Genomic DNA, 21,741 nt, shown 5'->3' with positions numbered 1-21,741 from the left:
ATTATTGTTAGGAACATTCAACGCGTAATTTTTGGGTAGCTATTACTAGTCTTCTTTTGAAATCAATAATTAGCCCATCTTTTAACTTTTTCTTAATAAAGGGTGGTGGGTGGAGATGCTGGTTTTGCATGAAGTAATGTAAAGAACATTTTCTTTCTGAAATTTCTATGTACTTTTAGACAAGATAGTGAAGACAGTAAACAATAGTGAATCTTTACAATGCTTTTGTCTGTCCATCACAAAACTCATTGATTATGAGTAATAATACTAAATATATTTGTAAATTGTTTTGAAATTAAAATAGCCTTGCGAACATTTCCACAAAAGAATGTGTGTTTTCAGGATCGTTCACATCTGTATCTTCTTAACAGATCTTCGCTCGTTCAATCCCCGAAATGCTCCACCGTTTGAAGACGACACTGGCTTTTGGCCATAAGAAGCGGCAGTTTTAAGAAGGAATGAGGTACGCACCCCCCCTTCTTGAAAGGCATAGCACAACGCATCACCACCGCAGCACCGACAAGTTTCAAAAACTTAATACTACAAAACCGAGCTGACATTGTACATAAGGGTATGCTAACCCTTGTCATGTCATGCATGCGAATCCAACTTTTGCTAAAAGGTTAGAAATCCATGCCATCCAACCAAAACCTATACTCTAAATCTATAAATAGTAGTGCATTACATTGTCAAAAATATCACTAGCTGAAAACTAAGGCAACAAACATGGGCACCCTACTCAGTTTCATGATCATCTTCTTTATAACATTTTCATCCTTGTTCTTTGTTATGGCACATCCACAACAGATGAAGATTAATCAAAACGATGATCATGAGGATGACTATGAAGGGTCTTCTAACCTGGTCAATCTTCAATACCATATGGGTCCTGTCTTGGCATCAAAAGTACTCGACCTCTACATTATCTGGTATGGAAACTGGAAGCCAACCCATCAAACCATCATCAGAGATTTCCTCAATTCTCTATCCTCCGATGTTTCTTCTTCTTCTTCGATCCCATCGGTGTCTGATTGGTGGAAAACGGTGCGCCTATACACGGATCAAACAGGAGCTAACGTCACAGACACTCTTACTCTTTCAGGGGATTATCATGATACAACATATTCCCATGGTGCTGCTCTTACACGTATGGATATTCAATCTATCATCAAAACAGCAACTAGTGATGATGATACACTGAAAAGAAAATTGCCATTGAATTCTCAAAGTGGTCTTTACTTGGTTCTTACTTCTTATGATGTTAAAGTGCAAGACTTCTGCAGAGCGGTTTGTGGTTTTCACTACTTTACGTTTCCTACTCTTGTCGGTGCAACTATACCTTACTTTTGGGTTGGATACAGTGGTACTCAATGTCCTGGAATCTGTGCTTTTCCTTTTGCACAGCCAAAGTATAACGGTGGTGGTGGTAGTGCTGGTGGTGGGCTCAATAACCCCAGCAGAAATGTGATGGGTCCACCAAACGGGGACGTGGGTGTTGATGGGATGATAAGTGTAATAGCACATGAACTTGCTGAGGTATCAAGTAATCCGCTTGTGAATGCATGGTATGCTGGTGATGATCCAATTGCACCTACAGAAATTGCTGATTTGTGTGTTGGTGTTTATGGATCTGGTGGTGGTGGTGGATATGTGGGGAAAACCTATAAGGACGAACTGGGAAATGGGTATAACTTGAATGGTGTGAATGGAAGTTCTTAGTTCAATGGGTTTGGAATCCTGCAAGGAAAAGATGTTATGGACCCAATGCCATGGACTAACTGATCGGAAGTTTCGACTCGAGAGTATACGATGAAGAAGATCGGCTGCTTATATTTCTTGCAAAATTTGCTATTACAGTTGATCTGCAGTTTATGAACATTTCTCTTACTTACCATCCAAGCCATGTCAAGTTTAGCTTCAGTTGTTGGAGATGTATATGCTGATCTGAACTCTTTTTTTTTTTGAAGTACTGATCCGCAATGCATCTTAACATTACTGTTATACTCCCCAGTCCCCAATTTCTCAGAACTACTAATACTAATAGCATCCAACAAATTTTCCGAAACAACATCTTATATCCTTGATTTTCCCCTGCGAGTGGTTTATGAAAATGGAAAAAAAGTACCGCAAACACAGTCGACTTGGTTTTTGTTTATGCATCTGTATTTCATTTGCTCAACATCTCAGCACCAGACTTACAATTAGGTTCTAAAGGAATTTTTTATATATGAAGGAGTCAACAGTCACACCCTTCTAATCTTCTTTTAAATTTCTGTATCTTTCGCCATGCTTCATGGCTCTTACAGAGAAGTACAACAAACAAGCTTACCTCCAAGAACCCAACCCTCAAAATTTCGTCCGGCTCTCCCAGATCAGACTTTCTCCTTCTAGTTATAACTCGTCATTTGATGAGAACCGACAACTTCCCTCTGCCCTTCAAACACCTGCATCCTTCAGTTTTTGTTGCCCGTGATGCAGACTTTAACTTTTCCAACCTCAACAACACAGTTTGCTTGTTTAATAACTTACAAAATATTTAGAAACAACGAATATCTGATCTTGTTTCCAGATTGTAGCCTGATCAAATGACACCACAGATCCTTGAGAATCCTTTCATGGACTGGATGATTGGAAAGATAAAGGTTGGAGAAGAGCTTGACTTGACTTGGTTTCTGCAAACTGTACAGATCATAGAACATCCAGACAACGAATGCAGAAGTGGTTCAGAATTCTCCATACAAGGCTTCCAGGATCTGGAACAATGGTAGACGTCACACTATTCCAAAAATGAAATATGTAGGACTCCTTCAAAATCCTTCTGAAGAGGATATCTTGTTCGGCCATTTCAGTCTCGTCTGCAGGTGCATTGAAGTATCTGTTTGAAATGTCTCAAAGTTATTACGATGCAGAAGAAACTTATGGTGCTGCAAGTTTTTCAATAAATAAGGGAAGAGAATTATCATAGTTAAAGAATTTTAAACGTCGTTTTTAAAAGCTATTGTCCAAAAATTGTCCATTTGGTGTATACGAGAACAATCGAGAATAGGAGGGAAGGAATTATCTAGACGATGTTGCTCGCCACAGGTGCATCACCAGTTAAAGTTCTACAAACCATACTTGCATGGCCTGCTGCCTATGCAGAGCAAACAAATCTTTGCAAAAATATACGATAGCTAACACGGCATCAACAGTTGGAAACATACCTTGTGATATTTTTCCGCCCTATAGAGAAGAATAAGGAGGAAGGTTGCATACTTGTATCGAGCTGTTTGTTGGAGCTGTTGTTTATGCTTGAAGATTGTTTGCCTACTCTTTTCAAAAGTTCAGCCCCATTCCATCTTAAGAGGGTGTCGTCGTATGTCTCATAATATTCTTTTAGACACTTCATTATAAAGGGACTGCATCAAAATGTTGATAACGATTAACAGTGAATTAGAATAGAGAAAAAGGAAAGTATAGTCACCATTGAGAAGATCCCTCGACTCTAGTATTCATGCGTATAGAGACGGAAACATTGTCAATTGTCACACTTAATCAAGGACAAAGATGAACAACAGCTCATAGACTACTGTGAAATCAAAATAAAGATGCCTGCCAGAAAGCTAAACATGCGACAAAAGCATGCTACCGAATAACATAAACAGCTATTAATTTCTACAAAAAAATGCATAATCACGTATGATTGTTAAATATATCAAAGGTGAAAGTGCTTATATGCACATTATTGGCTCAAATTGCGTTACAAGTAGAGAGAAATTCTGTACCAGAATTATTATTAAGTATTAACGAGTTATTGTTAGGGCAATTAAAGAAGTACCTGGACTTCTTGAATGCCATTGCAGCACCTGTAAAAGAATCATTGCTCAGTTGATCCTCCATGCTAACGAAATTGTTAACTGAAGCTAATGGCTTTAATACAACAATGTCAGAATCTAGATAGAGGCCTCCAAATCTGTACGAAGAAGCAAAATAAACTATGGTTCAAATTTAACAAGCAAGCATAGTAAAAACTAAAAAGGTTACAAGAAAATAATAGAGATCACCATAGAAAAGCTTATAAACGGCCACTATAATTTCTTTAACGGATCAAGAGAAAAGTTAAAAGGCCTTTTGTTCGCGTAACGACAAGTCGAAGTTAGTGCTGCAATGTTACATCATCTTACTCCTCTATGCCTCTGTGGTACATGATTATTCTTAGTGGATCCACATTGAAAACATAATACAACGATGCTCGATCCTAATCTCAGATACTTTTTGGAAAATTTGCTTTTCTAGGTATAGCGATCTACTAATTAAGTACAAGGTATTTAAGTTGTTCATATACGTACTATGAAACTCCTCAGACTATATTCAGTGAAGTAAGCTAAGAGGTTACATCTAATTAATATATAATCGATGAGAAACCAAATTTTCCAATATCTAATTAATATATAATCGATGAGAAAGCCTGAAAACATATCAGCTGTTAATATCCCTCCATTAAACTTTTTCCACTTAATCCTATGTTCTGTCTTTACTTTCTGATCAGCAAAAAGGATTTTATCATCAGAATTGAAAATAAGAGAGCACACTTTGTTCATGTTTTCCTAACCATAAGTATCACTACTTTTTTCTTCTGCGAATACATGATAATAGCAATTTAACGACAAATCAGAGTACCAAGTGTCAGGAGTAAAAGAGTAGAATAGGATAACATAAACAATCACATCGCTAAGAAAGTGAAAACTAACATATCGGAAAAGATATCATTTATACAAATGATAAATGGATGAATAAGCCAACATACTTGTACAGAGCAGCAATGCGGATAAGCTCACTATAGTGGACAGGATAGAAATCGGTCTTTCTCCATTCAAACCAAGCTGATACAAATTCATGAGTTGGGGTATTCTCCAGCAGTTCATCAAGATTTGGCATAGCAGCAGCAATTCTGAAGCTGCACAACAAGAGGCAAACAAACATCCGATCTTTCACAAAGGGCAATAATATTCTAAAGCACTTACTAGAACAAGTTTCAGGGAAGAAAAACATGATATGTTAGCTTTGGAACGTTTTTCACCACACTACTTGGTTCATATAACACTACTATAAAGCAAAAACATTCTGATCTGAACAAAATACAGATCTTAAATCTTCTAAAATTAAGTTTCATACCCTAGAGAAATAGATATACTATAAAGAATGTTTCTCGACTCTCCCAGGGAAAAAAATTGACAGTTATCACTTATTACGGTTTTTCTCGCATTCTTAGCATTGGTATTAACCACAGAATCCTATAGCACTAAGAGAAAACTGTTCATCTATCTTCTTACATAGTAGAACAATATGACCAGCAGGTCCTGAATCATGATATCTAATCAGAAAGTTTCAGGCACTTGGAAACAATTGCAAGGATTAAATGAAATGTCCCACAAACTGTTTGCCTGCACTAAGTAGACTTCTTTTACTTCTTGGTGAAGGTCATGATTTGTGTGTTCTGAGTGGAACAAAATTGAAAGTCTAGATAAGTTATTCATCAAATCAAATGTGAGTTATAAATCAAAGTGGCATTCTGCTCCTAATAGTTTATCTAACAGCACTAGCATGGATCACGGAAACATCTTAAACCTAATTCTGCAACTCTCACCAGGCATATCCTATGTAATCATGCTGCTCCCCAAATCAATCTTCTGATTTATGACCGGCCAGCGTGTCAAAGGTGCACACATGAGTTCAAAACTGCAGACAAAAACTCACAAAATAATTGTCGAACCGATAACACTTTTGGTGCTGATAATATTCCATCCATTACCCAGCAAACACTCAAAATTAAGGCATCAGACTCAGAATAAACGGAGGCATCAGCCGTCTTGGCAGTTCTACAACAAGTTAAAGAGGTAAGTCTGGAGCCGTGCACCATCACAAGGGGCACCAAAGTATTTGGACAACCCCAAATATCAAATGCATTAGGTGAAAACTGAACAGCTATTTTGGACATTGTACTGCTACTTATGAATACTATTCACTCTAAAGGACAAATATTTCTATGCCAACTGAAGGCATAAATTACATAACTGCTAGTTAATGCTTCACGTGCTAAGTCTTCTTTTGAGGTCAGAACACCTTATTTGGCTATTGATATCTTTGACTATAAATAGTAAGGCCATTAGGTTAACTTGGTTGGTTTATCTGCCTGACTGTTTTGCTGCATGTGCCGCGGAAGATATATTTTGTATTATATTATAAAAGAACAAAAGCCTTGACCGACAAAAAAACATCAAAACTCTTAATGACAAATGTAGGAACAGTTAGAGCTCTTACCCATCTTTCACGAAGTCCCTGAAGAAATCAAGTTCAATTGTTTCAGAGAAGACCATAACACAAGCATCTGGATGGTGGTACAAAAGGCTTTCAAGGCCTCTCTGGTGCCGAACACTAAACATCCAAGGCGGAGAATTCCATATCATGAACACCTGCAAGGAACATTTGCCTTGCCTAAAAAACTCAGACACAAAATCAGTAAAAGATAGATGGGGAGGCAAGCCGGGAAAATAACCCCATCTCGAACCATCAGCGTATATAGGCCCCGAATCCACATTCACTTTGCCATTTGGTACATTGAGCTTTAGTGGCTCCTTTCCGTTTGGTAGATTGAGCTTCCTCTCATCATTTGAATCTGAATTTTCATAACCAGCAACAACCCTTTTAATGGAACCTAAATTATCAGCACCATCATAACTATTACTACTTCCATTGTCATCTAATGTTCTACGTTCCACTCCTTTGACCTGATTAATCATTCTATCTTTATTCACCTTCATTTCATCTACATTGACATCCCTATCCTTGACATTATTACCAAAAAACGAATTCTTCACAACAACAGGAAGTTTGCGAAATTCATTCAGCAACGCCTTGTGCATAATCTTGTCACCCCTGGTAAGAGTTGTAACTCCAACTCCATCAGGATCTTGTAACAGTGGATTATTCATAGGATTTAAATTCTCCAAATTAGACTTGAACATTTTATCTCTTCTTAAGAAATCCCCTTTTTTTTCAAACCAATTTGCCCAACCTTCTCTCAATGGTGATGTTTTCAATAACAATGCATCTTCAATAACCCTAATCTGATCCAATTTACGCCTAACATTCTCATCAACAGGTTGATCATCAGAACCAAATGCAATCTTGCTCTTATCATCTTCAGAATTAGAATTAGAAGAATAAGAACCAAATGGAACTGAATCTTGCCATGGATGAATAGATCTTTTGTCAAAAGCTCTTCTAGTAACACCAACAATATGATCCCAAACATAATCAGGAGAATGTTTAAATCTATTATTATTCAAATCAGAATCAGATTCTTCTTCAAAATCAACACCTCTAAGTATTTCTTCTTCGTCAGAAACCTTAGATTGATCATCAGTATCGATAATATCAAGTTCATCAATTCTATCTTCTTCTTCATTAGATGTAGTAGTACCACTATTAGTAGTAGAAGCAGTAGTAGCATCATTTTGAATGTCTTCTAGTAATGGATTAACAACAATTGCATCAATATCATCTGAATCTTGTGAGAAATCTATACCTGTTCGTTCTAGAGATGACGATGAAGATTGCCGATCAAAACCAAGACGACTGTGAAGGACTGAAACTGATAATAGGAGCAGAATTGCAGCTGTGATTGCACATAATTGTACCCCATAACGGCTTCGTCTCCTATTCCTCAACATCTCTCTTTTAAATTAGGGTTTCCACCTTAGAAATGTTGATGATGATGGATGGATGGATGGGAGATTATATCGTTTATAACGTACATTAATCTACAACATAGATAACAGTACAAGCAACAGAGAAGAGAGAACCAAATTGAGAAGAGAAGAGAAGAGAACCGAAAGATTTGGTTGTTAACAACAAGGCAGCAAGCTTGTCATTTTTTGGCAAGTGGCCGAGAGTCTAGACTTAGGTATGGTTAAGTCCTATGGGCTAGATTGAGTTGCTTGATTAGTCAAAAGTGAAAACTACAGGGAGACTCGTTTTCTTAGATTTTCCTACCGTGAAACCCACGGTCGCAAAATTTCATGCGCGCACCCATTTTTACAAAGACAATTATTCTAAAACCCATAATTTACAAAAAATATTAGTTTTTCCCTTCTTGTTCTTCATCGTCTTTTTTTGTTTTCCTGATTTCCTTTTTCCGAGAGAACAAGGAGAAATCAGTGGAGGATCATACTGATGTCGTTAATTGAGAAGATTTTTCGAGAAGATTCAAAGTGATTTCGAGTTCTCGTGGTATTACAGGGAGAAGGAGATGGGTATAATTCAGATTTGGTGGAGATGGGTATTTGCAGATCTGGAATTGAGAGAGATGGAGATGGGTATTTAAAAGATAGACGAAAATAAATCAATTAGAATCTCCTATGTGAAATTTTGGACTGTAATTGAGTGGATTGCATTACTTGGTGTTACGGTTAAGCTTATATCAAGCTTAACAATTTCTCATGCCATTCAATCTGGTGGTGGTGGTGTTATGGAAGGAATCACTTCAAACTGCTCATTCTTATTTTCACCAATTGAAATTGAGACCTTCTCCCACCATCGGTGACAAGTCTTGTGTCTAAAAGCAACGGATTGTGAAGCTATACAATGGAATCTCGATGGTGATTGCAGCATGTCAGTGGGAGTTTGTTGCTTGTTGGTTCGAATGAAGGTGTGTTTCTTCTTCCATGGTGATGGCTATATGACCAGCGGGTTCAAAACAATGGAATCTGGATGAATTGTTTGTTCAAGTCAAGTGGGTATGTTGTGTTTGAGACATTGCCGCAATGGAAATCTGGGTGAGATGGAAGCAAGCTATGAAATGGTTCATATGGGTGTTGTATAGCAACATAGTTGATACATTCTGATATCTTTTCTTTCTTGCTGTTTTCCCCTAGAAATTTAGCAATTGCTATCCAGGATCATTAGATTTGAAAAAAGCAGCAGGAAAAATTATTGTCTGTGTTAACACGGATCCAATGGTCTCGAGACGGATAAAGAAATTGGTGGTTGAATCAGCTCATGCAAAAGGCATAATTTTGATCAATGAAGCCGAAAAAGAAAAAGGAGAGCCATTTGACTCGAGTGTTTTCCCATTTAAGCATGCCTCCTAATGCGTAATACATTAACACAACCAAGTAAGTATGCCTACTAATGCGTAATTCTGATTTATACGTTAAAAGAATTTTGAGCAAGTTGAAATAACAACCAAGCTTTGATCTTGTTTGGTAATGAAACAGGTACCCGACGACTACTATTCTACCCACAGTTGAAGTTACGAAATTTAAACCAACACCTGTCATTGCATCTTTCTCCTCAGGGGGTCCTCGTGGACTCACGGAAACAATTCTTAAGGCTGCATAACTTGTCATGCACCTACAATAATAATTGCATAACATTTCATGCAGTCGCAAAAATGGATGCATAATGCATTATGCATTCTAGAAAATTGTTGTACAATATTTTATGCATCGAGAAAAAAGATGCATATTGCATTATGCATCATTTTTTTATGTAGTTACGCACTAATACAATGACTACATAACTTGTTATAGATGCATAACTTTGTTATGCATAGGCATAATTTGTTATGCAGTGAAGAAAATTGTTGCATAATTCGTTATGCATCTGCATAATGTGTTATGCATCTTTTTTGGAGGATGCATAATGAATATGCAGTCAGTTTTCAGAAATTTTCTCTAAAACGATGATCACCTCCGATTTTTTCGTGAAAAACAAAAATTTGATATTGTTGTTTGTACTCGTCCGGTGGCTCTCTTTAAAAGATTTCCAACGATATAAAATTTTTAAAATTCCAAGGTGCGGATTTTTAGATATGTTATATCCAAGTCGCGTTGCCAATTATACCCCTGAAAAATTATGATGCATAATGAGTTATCCCTGAAAAAACAGTATGCATAACACGTCATGCGGATGCATAAACCGTCACAGAAATATTTATGGGTGTCACAGAAATATTTATGGGTGTCACGGTATCCAAAATTCATTATGGGCCTGACAATGAGAATATTTTTTTTTGGGTCTCCCCCTAATATTCCCTAGTCAAAAATATGTTATAGTTCAAAAAAGAAAAAATATTGTCTATTTGTTAACACTAGTTCTCTCTTAGTATTTGTTCGCAGCAGTGTTCAACGCTACAAAAATTACCTTTTCGCTGAATGGTTCAGCGTTTAGCGATGTATTTCTTTAATCTGACGGTTGAGATTTAAAGCGCTGAACAAAACAACATTGGGCTGACGTGGACTGCTAGTCTAGTAACTAGATTAGCACTCCCATAGGACTTAGGAAGTAGTCGTAGCTGACGTGGACTGCTAATCTAGCTGCTAGATTAGCACACCATAGGACTTAGCCTAACCACTGCTAGTTATCCAACCAATTAGAGGGTATCCAAAAGCAGACTAACCCCAAGAACCAAGAACTAGAGCTTTTTCGGTCTCAAACAAATTGAGAATCAGATAGATAGGCTAGAAATAAAGTTTTGTCTCAAACGGGAATTGTATAGGATAGAAATGAAAGCTAAGATAGACTAAGAGGCCGACGCGCCTCGTTTTCTTCAACATGATGCATCACAGGAGGGTATCTTCTCGGATGGTAATTTGTGATTTCATCTCATAATGATATGGCTATGTTTTATATTGGCTTGCTAAGCCTGTCAAATATTTGGGTTTCTTCTCAAATACCTTGGACTTCCATAAAGAAAGAACAACTTCCTCTCAAATACCTTGGACTTCATTGGAGCCACCAGTAGAAGATGCTCAATTTGGGATGTAGTCGTTGGAATTTAAAAAAAAAAAAGCTTGCACCATGGAGAAGGAGATTTTTTACTAAAGCAGGTAGAGTTCTCTAAATTAAAACAACTATATCTAGTTTGCCAATTTACTTCATGTCTCTCTTCCCTATGCCAGTGAAAGTTGAGAAAAGGCTTAACCAGATTATGAGAGAATTTCTGTGGGGCTCAACTTCAGGAAAAAAAAAAGATTAGTTAGGTGGCTTGGAACAGGGTTAACAGACCCAAGAAAACATGAGGTTTAGGCATAAGAAACCTCAAACAAACTAACAAACCTCTTCTTGCTAAATGGACTTGGAGATATTCAGTTGAAAAACATCATTTATGGAGGAGAATAGTACAAAATAAGATAAAGGGTGAAAAGGTGGGGGTATAAAAACCACACCCAATAATTCGTTCGACAATCTGTATGGACTAAACTCCAACTTAACTCCGAGAGCGCCAACTTAAAAGTGAGACTCAATCAAGAATTATATCAAAGAGTTTATATTCTCTTTCTCAATACAATCAGAAAATCAAACAGATAGAAATCCGCGAGCCTGATTGATATGAGAAATAACTTGGACGGTAACAAATACCAATATCCAAGTGTCAATCAAGTTACATCCAACAAACAAGGTAAAATTTATCAACTGATTGAACTATGCACATCCTGTGATATTTCAATTATATAAAAATATAATACGGAAAAGAAATAACACAGACACCAACAATTTTTTTAACGAGGAAACCGCAAATTTTGAAAAACCACCGGACCTAGTCGAGATTGAACACCACATTTTATTAAGCCGCTACATACTTTATCTTAGTACAAGTTAACTTCAGACTGGAATGTAGTTGAGCCCTAACCAAGTCTCACACCGATTAAGGTATAGTTGCGTTCCTTACGCCTCTAGAACCACGCCAGATTCTGCGCCTTGATTCCCTTAGCTGATCTCACCCATAACTAAGAGTTGCTGCGACTCAAAGTCGAAGACTTATAAACAAATATGTATCCCAAAAATATGTTTATTCTTTATTCTGTTTTTGTTCCGTCTTTTGATAAAATCAAGGTGAACATGAACCAACTAATAATCTGGTCTTATACTCTCGAAGAGCAGTCTAGAAAATATTAGTCACCTCATAATAACTCAACTGATTAACAGGAAAATTTATTGCGGAATCACAAGAGTCTGAGACGAGGAACTTTGGAGATTACTTTTTAAATCTTACGTATCAGAGATAAATCTCGAGTAAATCTTAGAGAAGACAAAACTCAATACGATAACAAAAATAAGATCTGAATACACAACTACAGAGAAAATAGTTGGATCTGGCTTCACGAATCCCAATGATGAAGTCTTCAAAACGTTAACCTATAATGGTTTTGGAAAAACCTAAGTTAAAGGAGAATCGACTCTAGTACGCAACTAGGAACTTACAAAAGTGTGAGGAATAGGTTTCCCCTTGCTAGAGTTCTCCCTTATATGATCTTTCAAATTAGGTTTGCTTTTAATCAAAGCTAAGATAGCTTAGTAACAAATCATTCAATATTCACCGTTAGATGAAATCCTGATTTAAGATTCAAGCTAAGTCTGCTTAGAAATAAAGCAATTAATCTCCACCGTTAGATGGTCTTATCTTGTTACACACAAATGAAATATACCTTCATTTAGATATGCGTTACCGTACTTAAACGTGTATATTGAGTAGGCTCAATAATAGTTAACAGAAGTTAGCCATATGAACACTTTTGTCTTAGCCGTATTCATCTAACACTTCTAGATCAAATATGAAGATCAATCAATCATGAAATATAATCAAATGAATCTAATTGTGTTTCAAATTGAGTTATTCAATTGTTTACTATCTCATAGAAATATATATGAACAAATTTAATCGAAATCAGTTTGATTCATAATCGTACAAAATACTTATACAAGAATCAATTCATGAACATTAAGCCACGGTTTGCAAAGATTGATTCCTTAGATCATAAATGTTTTAGTTCATGAGTATGAGAATCATACATGACCGATTCTAAAACTTCACCAGTGTATTCGCCAACCAGGTACGCGAACAGCAGCTCCGGACCTTGGCTTAGTCAAGTCGTTCGCAAACCCGGTTCCCGAAAAATCGTTCTGGACCCAACTCAAGTAAACCCGTTCCCATACTAGGTATGCAAACAAGAGTTCTTGACGTTCTCAGGTAAATCCGTTCACATACTGGGTATGCAAACAAGAGTTCAAGACTTGAACCATCACAATACAGTTCGCATATTAGGTATGCATAACGTGTTGTATCCAGACATGGGTAATTCTTCTAAACTGTCATTTCAATCATTGATACATCCTTAGAAGACGACAACGGTTGTCTCACACAAACCATTAGCTTAAAGTAATTTTCAAGTGATCGAATGATCAATACGAAACTTTCCAAATTAACATCAAATGATAGTGTCGCACAAATCATATAAGATGTTCAAGGTAATTTTCACATGATAATCTTTTGACTTAACATTTAGTTTCCAAAAAATAAATTGTCTCCAACTAAACTCGTCAAGAATATGATGAACATAGCTAAAACAAAAAGCTTCCAACACATATTTCGAGAAATATATAAGCGAGTTAAACTCAGCTCGAAAATTAAATGTGTATAGTGTAAAAGTCTATATAGCTATACGATTTAGTTTCGTTAGAATAGAATAGACTTCTAAGTGATAGATAAGTTTTAGTCTCCACATACCTTTTGTTGATGAAGTTCCTCCAAGCTCTTCAGTAGATCTTCATCTTCAATTGGTGCACGCCGTGAAGTCTAAAGCTCAACTACACATTCTATCATAATCCGAGACATAGCTATAAGTAGACTAGAAATCAAGTATATAGTTTTGATTAACTAAACTTGACAAACAAGCTTGAGATAGCAACGCTTGAGAGTTCGGTCGAACAGTGGTCTAACAAAAGGAAGAGTTGAAGATTTAATGGTTAAAGATTCCTCACTTCCACAAGGAAGAGGAATTTGGAAAGGAATCCAATTGCAGAAGAAGTTGGTAAAAGATATAACAACACTTGCAATTAGAAGTGGAGCGCAAAGGTAGGACAAATGGAAAGACAAGTTTTGAAGTGAAAGTTTCCTAAGATTTTCAAAATCTCAGCTCAAAAGAATGCCAGTCTAAATGAAATGGTAGATAACAATGCTTGGAATTTAAAACTGAATACAGTTATTCTTTATTCAAAGTTTCTATAAATGCTACAACTCTTTGAATGGTTAGGTTCTCCTCCTTCTCTATCTCAGCTGGAAAATGGATTAATCTGCAATTTCTCAGGAGGTTTTACTGTTAAAAACTGGCTCATTGAGCATGAACCAGTTCCTGAGCCTCTCCCTCCCTACCATTGCATTTAGGGTGAACTATGTGCCTATAAAGATTCATATCTTCCTTTGGATGGACTCTCATAATGCAATTCCCACCACATACAATCTGCTCAGAAGAGGGTGCAACATTCAGAACATTAACTGCTCTTTTTTCAGTCAAGTACCTGAAACTGTGTCTCATCTACTTCTCCACTGTAACTATTCTCACAAGGTTTGGAACTACTCTTAGGAGGTTTTAATCTCAAATGAGTGCAGGATGGATCTTTAGAAAACCAACTATTGGCTAGGAAATATAGAAGGAGGAAGAAATAAGGGGAATGAAAGTTTGGCCAATTATTATTTTTTCCATTGTTAGGGAATTATGGGAGGAAAGAAATAGAAGGACAATGGGCAAAAAAAATCCTAGAGCAGAAGGAGTGGTCATTAATGAAGTCAAAACCAAGATTTAACATTGGAGTAGTGAGGAGAAATGGTTTTGGGGTAACACTTTCAGAGATCTTATTACTCACCGGAAGGTGTTGATAGACAACATGTAAAAAAAATTGTAAAAATTGTTGTATACTCTAAAATGGGGACCTTTGTTCTCTTTATACATTTTAACCTTTTCTCTCAACAAATCCTGTCAAATATTTCGTTGGAATCATAAGGTGTAATACCTTAATCATTTTGAATAAAGATTAGGTGAATGGACTAAGTCAAGGATTAACTATGGTTTAACATTTGGATTCAAATACTAACCTCCAAAATAATCCCTAAATACTAATTACTAGTGTTTGTTTAGAAGGGGTTAGAGTCTTTTCAAGGATCAGACGTGGAGCCTCTTTGGAGGAGTCTCTTCTCCTTTAGTTTCAATCAACATTTTTCTATAAAACCACATTTGATTTCCCAGTTCGAAAATAAGTTTTTACCTTGATTTTTGTGTAAAATAGATATTACATAAAAGTACAATTTAATTTGATGTTTCTTGATTGATCGAAGTGATGCATCAACCAAGAATTAGATTGGTGTATCCTTGAAGACGAACAACAATTAAACCTTATGACATCATTGTGGGAGCGTAATCGTTTTAAAAACATAGAGAATTTATCTAGCCTCAATCCACTATTTGCTATTTCTATTCCCTATTTTTATTTATCCCTTTTCTTTCCAACTGTGTTATTGATTTGAATGCTTGAATTATTTTGAAACAATGTTTACTATATTCATTGGAGTGTTAACGAAGTTGGGTATTGAATGAAACACGCCAGCATTTCTTTGTTTGATAAATTGAACTAATATCAACATACAGTTCTAGTGCTCGCAAGGTGTTTGTGAAAATGCCACTATGAAATAGTTATCTAAATTTCCCGTACTTGTAATCTTGGTGTTTATTACATTAACTTGTCTCCTATAATTGTCACTTAGTATATTTTCCAACAATCTTAAAACGAATATTCTTTGTTATCAAATGTACTAAGTTATCATCTACTTGAATTTGTGATCAAAGAGAACGTAGAGAATAATGGCTTGTATGAAGACTGTCATGCATGAACTTAAGGCGAACCAAAGAAATCTCACTAAAGGAAAGTTCTGACAAGTATTATCATAACAATTGCTGCGAAAAAGGTATGTGAAACTTTTAGAATTGTTTCTTCTAGAATTTCACAAATTTGGGATCATTAAGGTGAATCACTCAAAAGGTTCAGTTTTCAACATCTATTTGATATTTGGAATATCTCTTAACTAAAAAGGGTTTTGGGTTGATCCTTCTGAACGTATATGCTAGGAATTCTGATGATACTCCACAAAAAAATTGGAAATTTTGGAGTAGTGGAAGTACTTTTAGAAATTTTAGAAAGTTGAGTCTTGTTTCTGCGAACGTTCTGAAGAGCGGGAAAATCATCCTAGTTCAGGGTGATTTTCCAATCCCCATGTTGCTATATTGATTTTCTGGTAACACTTAACTTGTAGATCAGGATCTTACATTGAATGTCTATCTTAAAATTCACCTTTTGTAATTACTATGCAAGAGATAACGTAATTCTAAGATCATTGCTCATGTCTATTTGACGTAACCAAATCTGGGTACTATTTTCTTTAATAGTGGCGACGGTACGGTTTGAGTGAAACCTTTGTCGATCTATATCATGTAAGTTAAAATTATACAATAAGCTTTGAAGACCAAGTCCATTTTGGTTTTGACCTCACTTTATGGACCGATAGTTAGAATAAGTATATTTCTTTTAAACAAGACATAAACAATCTTTTTCCTAATTTGTCAAGTGTTTAAGGATGTTGCATTTGAAATTAGACTTTCCACTTTGTAGTTATTGGATGTAACCAAACATAATGATGTACACTTCCAGGATCATTCAAAGAAAGTCCCAAATGCGAGGTGATAAGGGAGGTTAAATTTGAGAAAAAAATGACACAACCATACAGATGGTTGATCATTGTAAATAGTACCTATTGTATTGGTGGTGTCTATTAGGTAATAAACTTAACATTTGCGAAGTTTAAATCTGAAACTAGTGTGGTATATTGGGTGATACAGTTAAATAATGAAGATGGTTGATTGTTTTGATAGTACTGATATGCTCAGTTTTAACTATTGAAACTTAAGCACTTATGGGTCAGAATCGAACCGCGTTGTGTAATAAATTCTCCAACTATGAGGAGATTTACCTTTTAAGTTTCAATAATTCATGTTGAGAAACTAATCCATAGGGAGAGCGACCTAATATCAGAAATGAGGTGTTACAATCACCGATTTCCGGTGCTTTGTATTATGCATACATCAATTGATTCAAATCATCCGTAGTTCATGTCTGAACTTGGAAGGGAAATCCATCATTTTACAAACCAAACATGTATTCACTACAAAATATAATATCTCTATCAACACATATGACACAAACCTTGTGTGATCTAATATATAGAAAGACTGTCAAGAAGATAGCAACCAAAAGGTGTACACTTGGTATATAATATAAGTCTGAAACCGAACCTTAACTGTAATATCCCGATATTCGGCGGTGGTTGGCCGAATGGAATATAAGTAATGATTTGTCATTTCCTAAAACCGAGGCCCGATGGGTTCACTTGACTGATTTTTGGGAAAAACTTCTCAGTTAAGCATGCTCGGCCGGGAGTAGTCACAGGATGGGTGACCTCTCGGGAAGCTGCTGCTGGATAACCGCAGTAATGCCGTTAAAAATCCCACACTGCTGGATAACCACAGTGGTTAAATGGGAAAAATATCGGTTTTAGTTGGGATACAACTAGGGGGCGTTCGCTTGTGCTCAGAGAGATACTGGTCTCGCAATAGCCAAGAAATGTCTATATTATACCGAGGCCTTTTCAGCACATTTGGCTCTAGAGTTGGCAGTAAACTCCGCAGTTAAGCGTGCTCAGGCGGGAGCAATCCAGAGATGGGTGACCATCCGGGAAGTTTCTGATGGATTACCGCAGCGATGCCCGTTGAAAACCCCACACTGCCAGATGTCCGCAGTGGCTAAGTGGGGACAATATCGGTGGAGGGACGGGTCATTACATTAGCTATATGGATCAAACCCAAGTGTTTGGATTAACATACATGTATATTTAATTTAATTATAAAGACAAGCTAAATAATGCTGAAGTAAAGTAAATAACACAAAGAAATATTTTGTTACCGATGATACCACAAATACAGAAAAAATCCATGACTTAGTCCAGTTTTGAGTACTCTTAGAATTAATCTGCTATACAAAGACCACTACCAACTTGGTATAATTGAGACCAAGTAATGTACCCCTAGTTACCTAGTTTCCTCAGTATTCATGGGCCTACAACCAATCTTGCTAACGCACGAGAATCCTAAGATAGAGTCGACTATCTTAAGTTGCTTCACCTGTCGTGAAGACTTCTTGCGCTCAACTTTGGATCATCTTCCAAAAAAGTAAAGGACTAATCTGTATTTTGGAATCACTCTATCAATCTCAGGAAGTAAATCACAGATTATATGTTGAGTTCAACAAAGGTTTTTCTGTTTAATCTAATAAACTGCTTTGTTGGTTATATCAACCAAGATAATCATATCTAGGTCTACAAACTATCATATTCGGATACTGAAGAATACCACCAAATGATAGTTTGTCGATCTAATACGACGAGCAAATACATGTTTATCAAAAGATAAACAAGACTTATTCGGATCCTAGTCGATCAAGTGTGTGCATGGATTAAATCACAAATATCATAAACCAATCAGAAATTTTCTTGTCTTCAAATCCTCAATGTCTTCAAAGTATCTGCACAAACAAACTTGATTCCAATTTATGATCGATTACGCGTAGAGCAGAGTCTACCTCCAGATCAGAAAATATATCTGAACTACTGTTAATCCATCGGTCTAGTTTGAATGACCTTATGTCAGAAGAGAAGGTTCTCAAAATAAAAAAATTAACTAGGTGCAATCAAGGTTTAACAATCGCTTGAACGAAAACTAGATAACAATGCAAATTCTAGTTTCCCTCCAATGATGTTTATCTAAACACTTCTTGATCCCACATTAGTCTTTAAACTAGGGAACGTTAGAGATGTAACCTAATTAGGTCACTCTCCTCTCAAATATAGTATTACAAGTAATACTATTAGTCATCTACAGCAGTGATAACAAAATGAAGTGCCTGCCTCAAGGTAAGTTTGTAAGAAAAACAAATTTCACTATTTATAGACCAAGGTATTTTAGGCACCAAAAAATTTCCATAACCAAAAATATTCTCAAAATATGCAATACACACCAATATTCGGTTTTGTCTAAAACAATATCCAATTGTACGACTGAAATTTCTCTTGGAATACAACTCAATATTAGCAAGCATACAAGTATACTTTATTAACATATCTTCCAGAGATATGTTTTACTTGTTGGAAAAATAACACACACACACACACACACATATATATATATATATATATATATATATATATATATTCGAAAATACTAAAAGAAGATTTTCAAACATTTCGGTTTAGGATATCACCTTGAGTATCAAGGAACATCTTTGAACAATAAAATATAAGATTTGTACACATGTTCCAATTACTCACAATTTATACATCCTTAACTTTCCTGTTTTGCAAACCCAACTTCCAAAATCACACAAACCCTAAAGTATACGTGAGATCAGAAATCGGTTTTTCCATGAGGATTGATCGTACTATAGATCCCCAATAGGTAGACCGGTTCTATTAGAGATCCTAAATAGGGATCGATTCTGCTATAGATCCCCAATAGGAGACCACCAATCCAATTGATTTCTTTCAACTGCGAAATAAGTTTTGTATGTTTACTCCTTAAACTCATGTAATCAAACATAGTTTTCTAGGCATGAAATCAATCCTAAGTTCAATAGACAATCTAGTAACAAGTTACAAAGAAAGTGACTATGTCGAGTTTAAAAGTTAATCATTATACTTCGTAATTCAATATACATAAGTTGTAAAACAACTTGTGTATTCTTCCTTGACACTTTGGTCATAATAAGATGATCAAGTCTATGATACTAGAGTTTCATATATATAACTTTTCATATTATGTTTCATATAAACGACTTGAAAATAACACAGATAGAAATAGAAACAAGTCAAGTCTTGTATTACTAACCTCGGGTAGGAGGATGATGTGTTCGTTGTTGTCGACACGCCTTCATATTCTTCATGTCTTCAGAATAATACTTGTATGCGTATCAACATTTATAAAATTAGTAGTCTAACTTTGCAATCTCTTGGCCACGACGCCAAAACCCTAATTTGGCTGTGCCAAGAGCATGCAAGCGCTGCAACCATGTCGTTGGTTGCCAAACGAAGAGTTGCAACAATCTACAACTACCCTTCCTCCTGAGATGCAGATCTTATCCGTACAAACCTGCCACCAAACGACTCGTGGAAATGTCTTGGATGCGATGCTAACTCTTGGTCACGGCACCAACTTGGCCGCGATGCTAACTCTCTGGTCACGTCACCAACCTGGCTACGATGCCTATTCTTTGGTCACGGCAACAACTTGGCTACAAATGCCAAATCCTTTGTCCACGCCACAGTAGCAACATGCTACACGTTTTCCACGAAAACACTCGAGACATCAAAACATGTCATAAATTGGGGGATGCTCATCAGGGTATTGGTCTGGCGGTTTACAGCGTGCGGCGTACACTACGCCCGTTACAGGAAAGTGTCATAAGGGTGAGGCGGTTAGTAAATACAAGAAGTAATGGTAAAACGTTTCCTTCATTATGGAGATATCAATTCCAGGCGTTACCCGTTACCATTTTCTTCCATTTACTCAACCGTTTCCACTTCTTACGATACCAGGGTACTTTTCGTTGCGACTTGTATAAATGGGTCTCAACTATTTCCACCGAAGACAAGTTTTTGGTCAGGAGAATACAACACTCAGAAATCACTTGTTAGCTTTCCCATCTGTTAGCTTTCCACTTTCTGATACAAGTCGTCAAGTAACTACTCTTCTCGAATCAACTATTCTGGTCTCAACACTCTCTTCACTTCCCTCCCTAGACCAACCCTTCTCCTTCACTTTGACCGAAGCAAGTCTGGAACGACCGTTTCTTGGTTTAGGCCGGATTTGCAGATTGATCTCTCGAATCAAAGTACTCCCTTGCAGTACATTGTTTAGGGTTTAGACTTGTTTCTCACCCACACACTCGAAATTACCAAAATCAGCAGAAACTGTTTTCACCCTCAAACAACAGTCATCCACAAACAATAAATGATTGATCTTTGGAGATGATCTAGAAATCCATATATGTTAGCTGGTTCATGGTTTCATAATGATTTAACTGCCTTGAGAAGCTTACAGGAAAATAATGAATATGTAGGGGAAAAGAGGGTCCCCTTGTTGTATTCCTCCTGTTGGTTTGAAAACTTCTGAAGAAGAGCCATTGATCATTATCTTTATTTGAGTTGTGTTGATGCATTGCATGATGAGATGATAAAAATTTTCACAAAAACCAAAATTTTCCAATACTTCAATCAGAAAAACTCATTCTAATTTTTCAAAAACCTTAGACATATCCATCTTTAGACCTAGATGGCAAGTCCTACCACCTTTCTTCTTCATGGATTTAACTAGTTCTTGCACTATACATATGCTCTCTGATGCTAGCCTATCTGGGACATAAGCTGACTGCATTAGTGATATAATGTCAATCATGTGCTTTTTGAAACTGAGAGCAATGATCTTGAACATCAGCTTATAAATTGTGTTACATAAAGCATTCGGCCTGAAGTCTTCTGGTTTATAAACAACCTATAAATCTTAAGTTTTAAACCTTTTTACTATTGGAGATGGTTTATAAGCCAAATATAATATTTATCCAAAATAATTTATAAATTTTTATAAATAAAGGTCTAACTAACATATCCATGTAGAATTTTTAGCACCCACTGTTAGAAATTCTGTTAATGGATGTGAGTATAACTGTATAACAACTAAGCCTCACATTGGCTGGACATGCTCTTAGCGTTTTTAATTATCTGTCCAAGTTCTATACGAAAATGAAGTTGAAAAGAACAAAGTTGTA

The 21,741-nt window shown here is 36.3% G+C and overlaps 1 protein-coding gene and 1 pseudogene across 1 annotated transcript; one reads left to right on the top strand and one right to left on the bottom strand.

Annotated features, from left to right (window-relative positions):
- Positions 1-574: 574 nt before the first annotated feature.
- LOC113289997 lies at positions 575-2,068 on the top strand (annotated as a pseudogene).
- Positions 2,069-2,141: 73 nt separating this feature from the next.
- Positions 2,142-7,870, bottom strand: LOC113289995 (uncharacterized protein At4g19900-like). The gene is made up of 5 exons (XM_026539462.1): positions 6,301-7,870; positions 4,787-4,936; positions 3,818-3,952; positions 3,204-3,398; positions 2,142-2,875 (listed from the first exon to the last, which is right to left on the bottom strand). Exons 1-5 carry the CDS (start codon positions 7,710-7,712, stop codon positions 2,689-2,691), a joined length of 2,079 nt encoding a protein of 692 aa, XP_026395247.1. The 5' UTR covers positions 7,713-7,870; the 3' UTR covers positions 2,142-2,688.
- Positions 7,871-21,741: the final 13,871 nt, after the last annotated feature.

Source organism: Papaver somniferum, chromosome 6 (genome assembly GCF_003573695.1).
Source record: "Papaver somniferum cultivar HN1 chromosome 6, ASM357369v1, whole genome shotgun sequence".
Taxonomy (NCBI): domain Eukaryota; kingdom Viridiplantae; phylum Streptophyta; class Magnoliopsida; order Ranunculales; family Papaveraceae; genus Papaver; species Papaver somniferum.
This window is presented reverse-complemented; position numbering and strand designations above follow the sequence as displayed.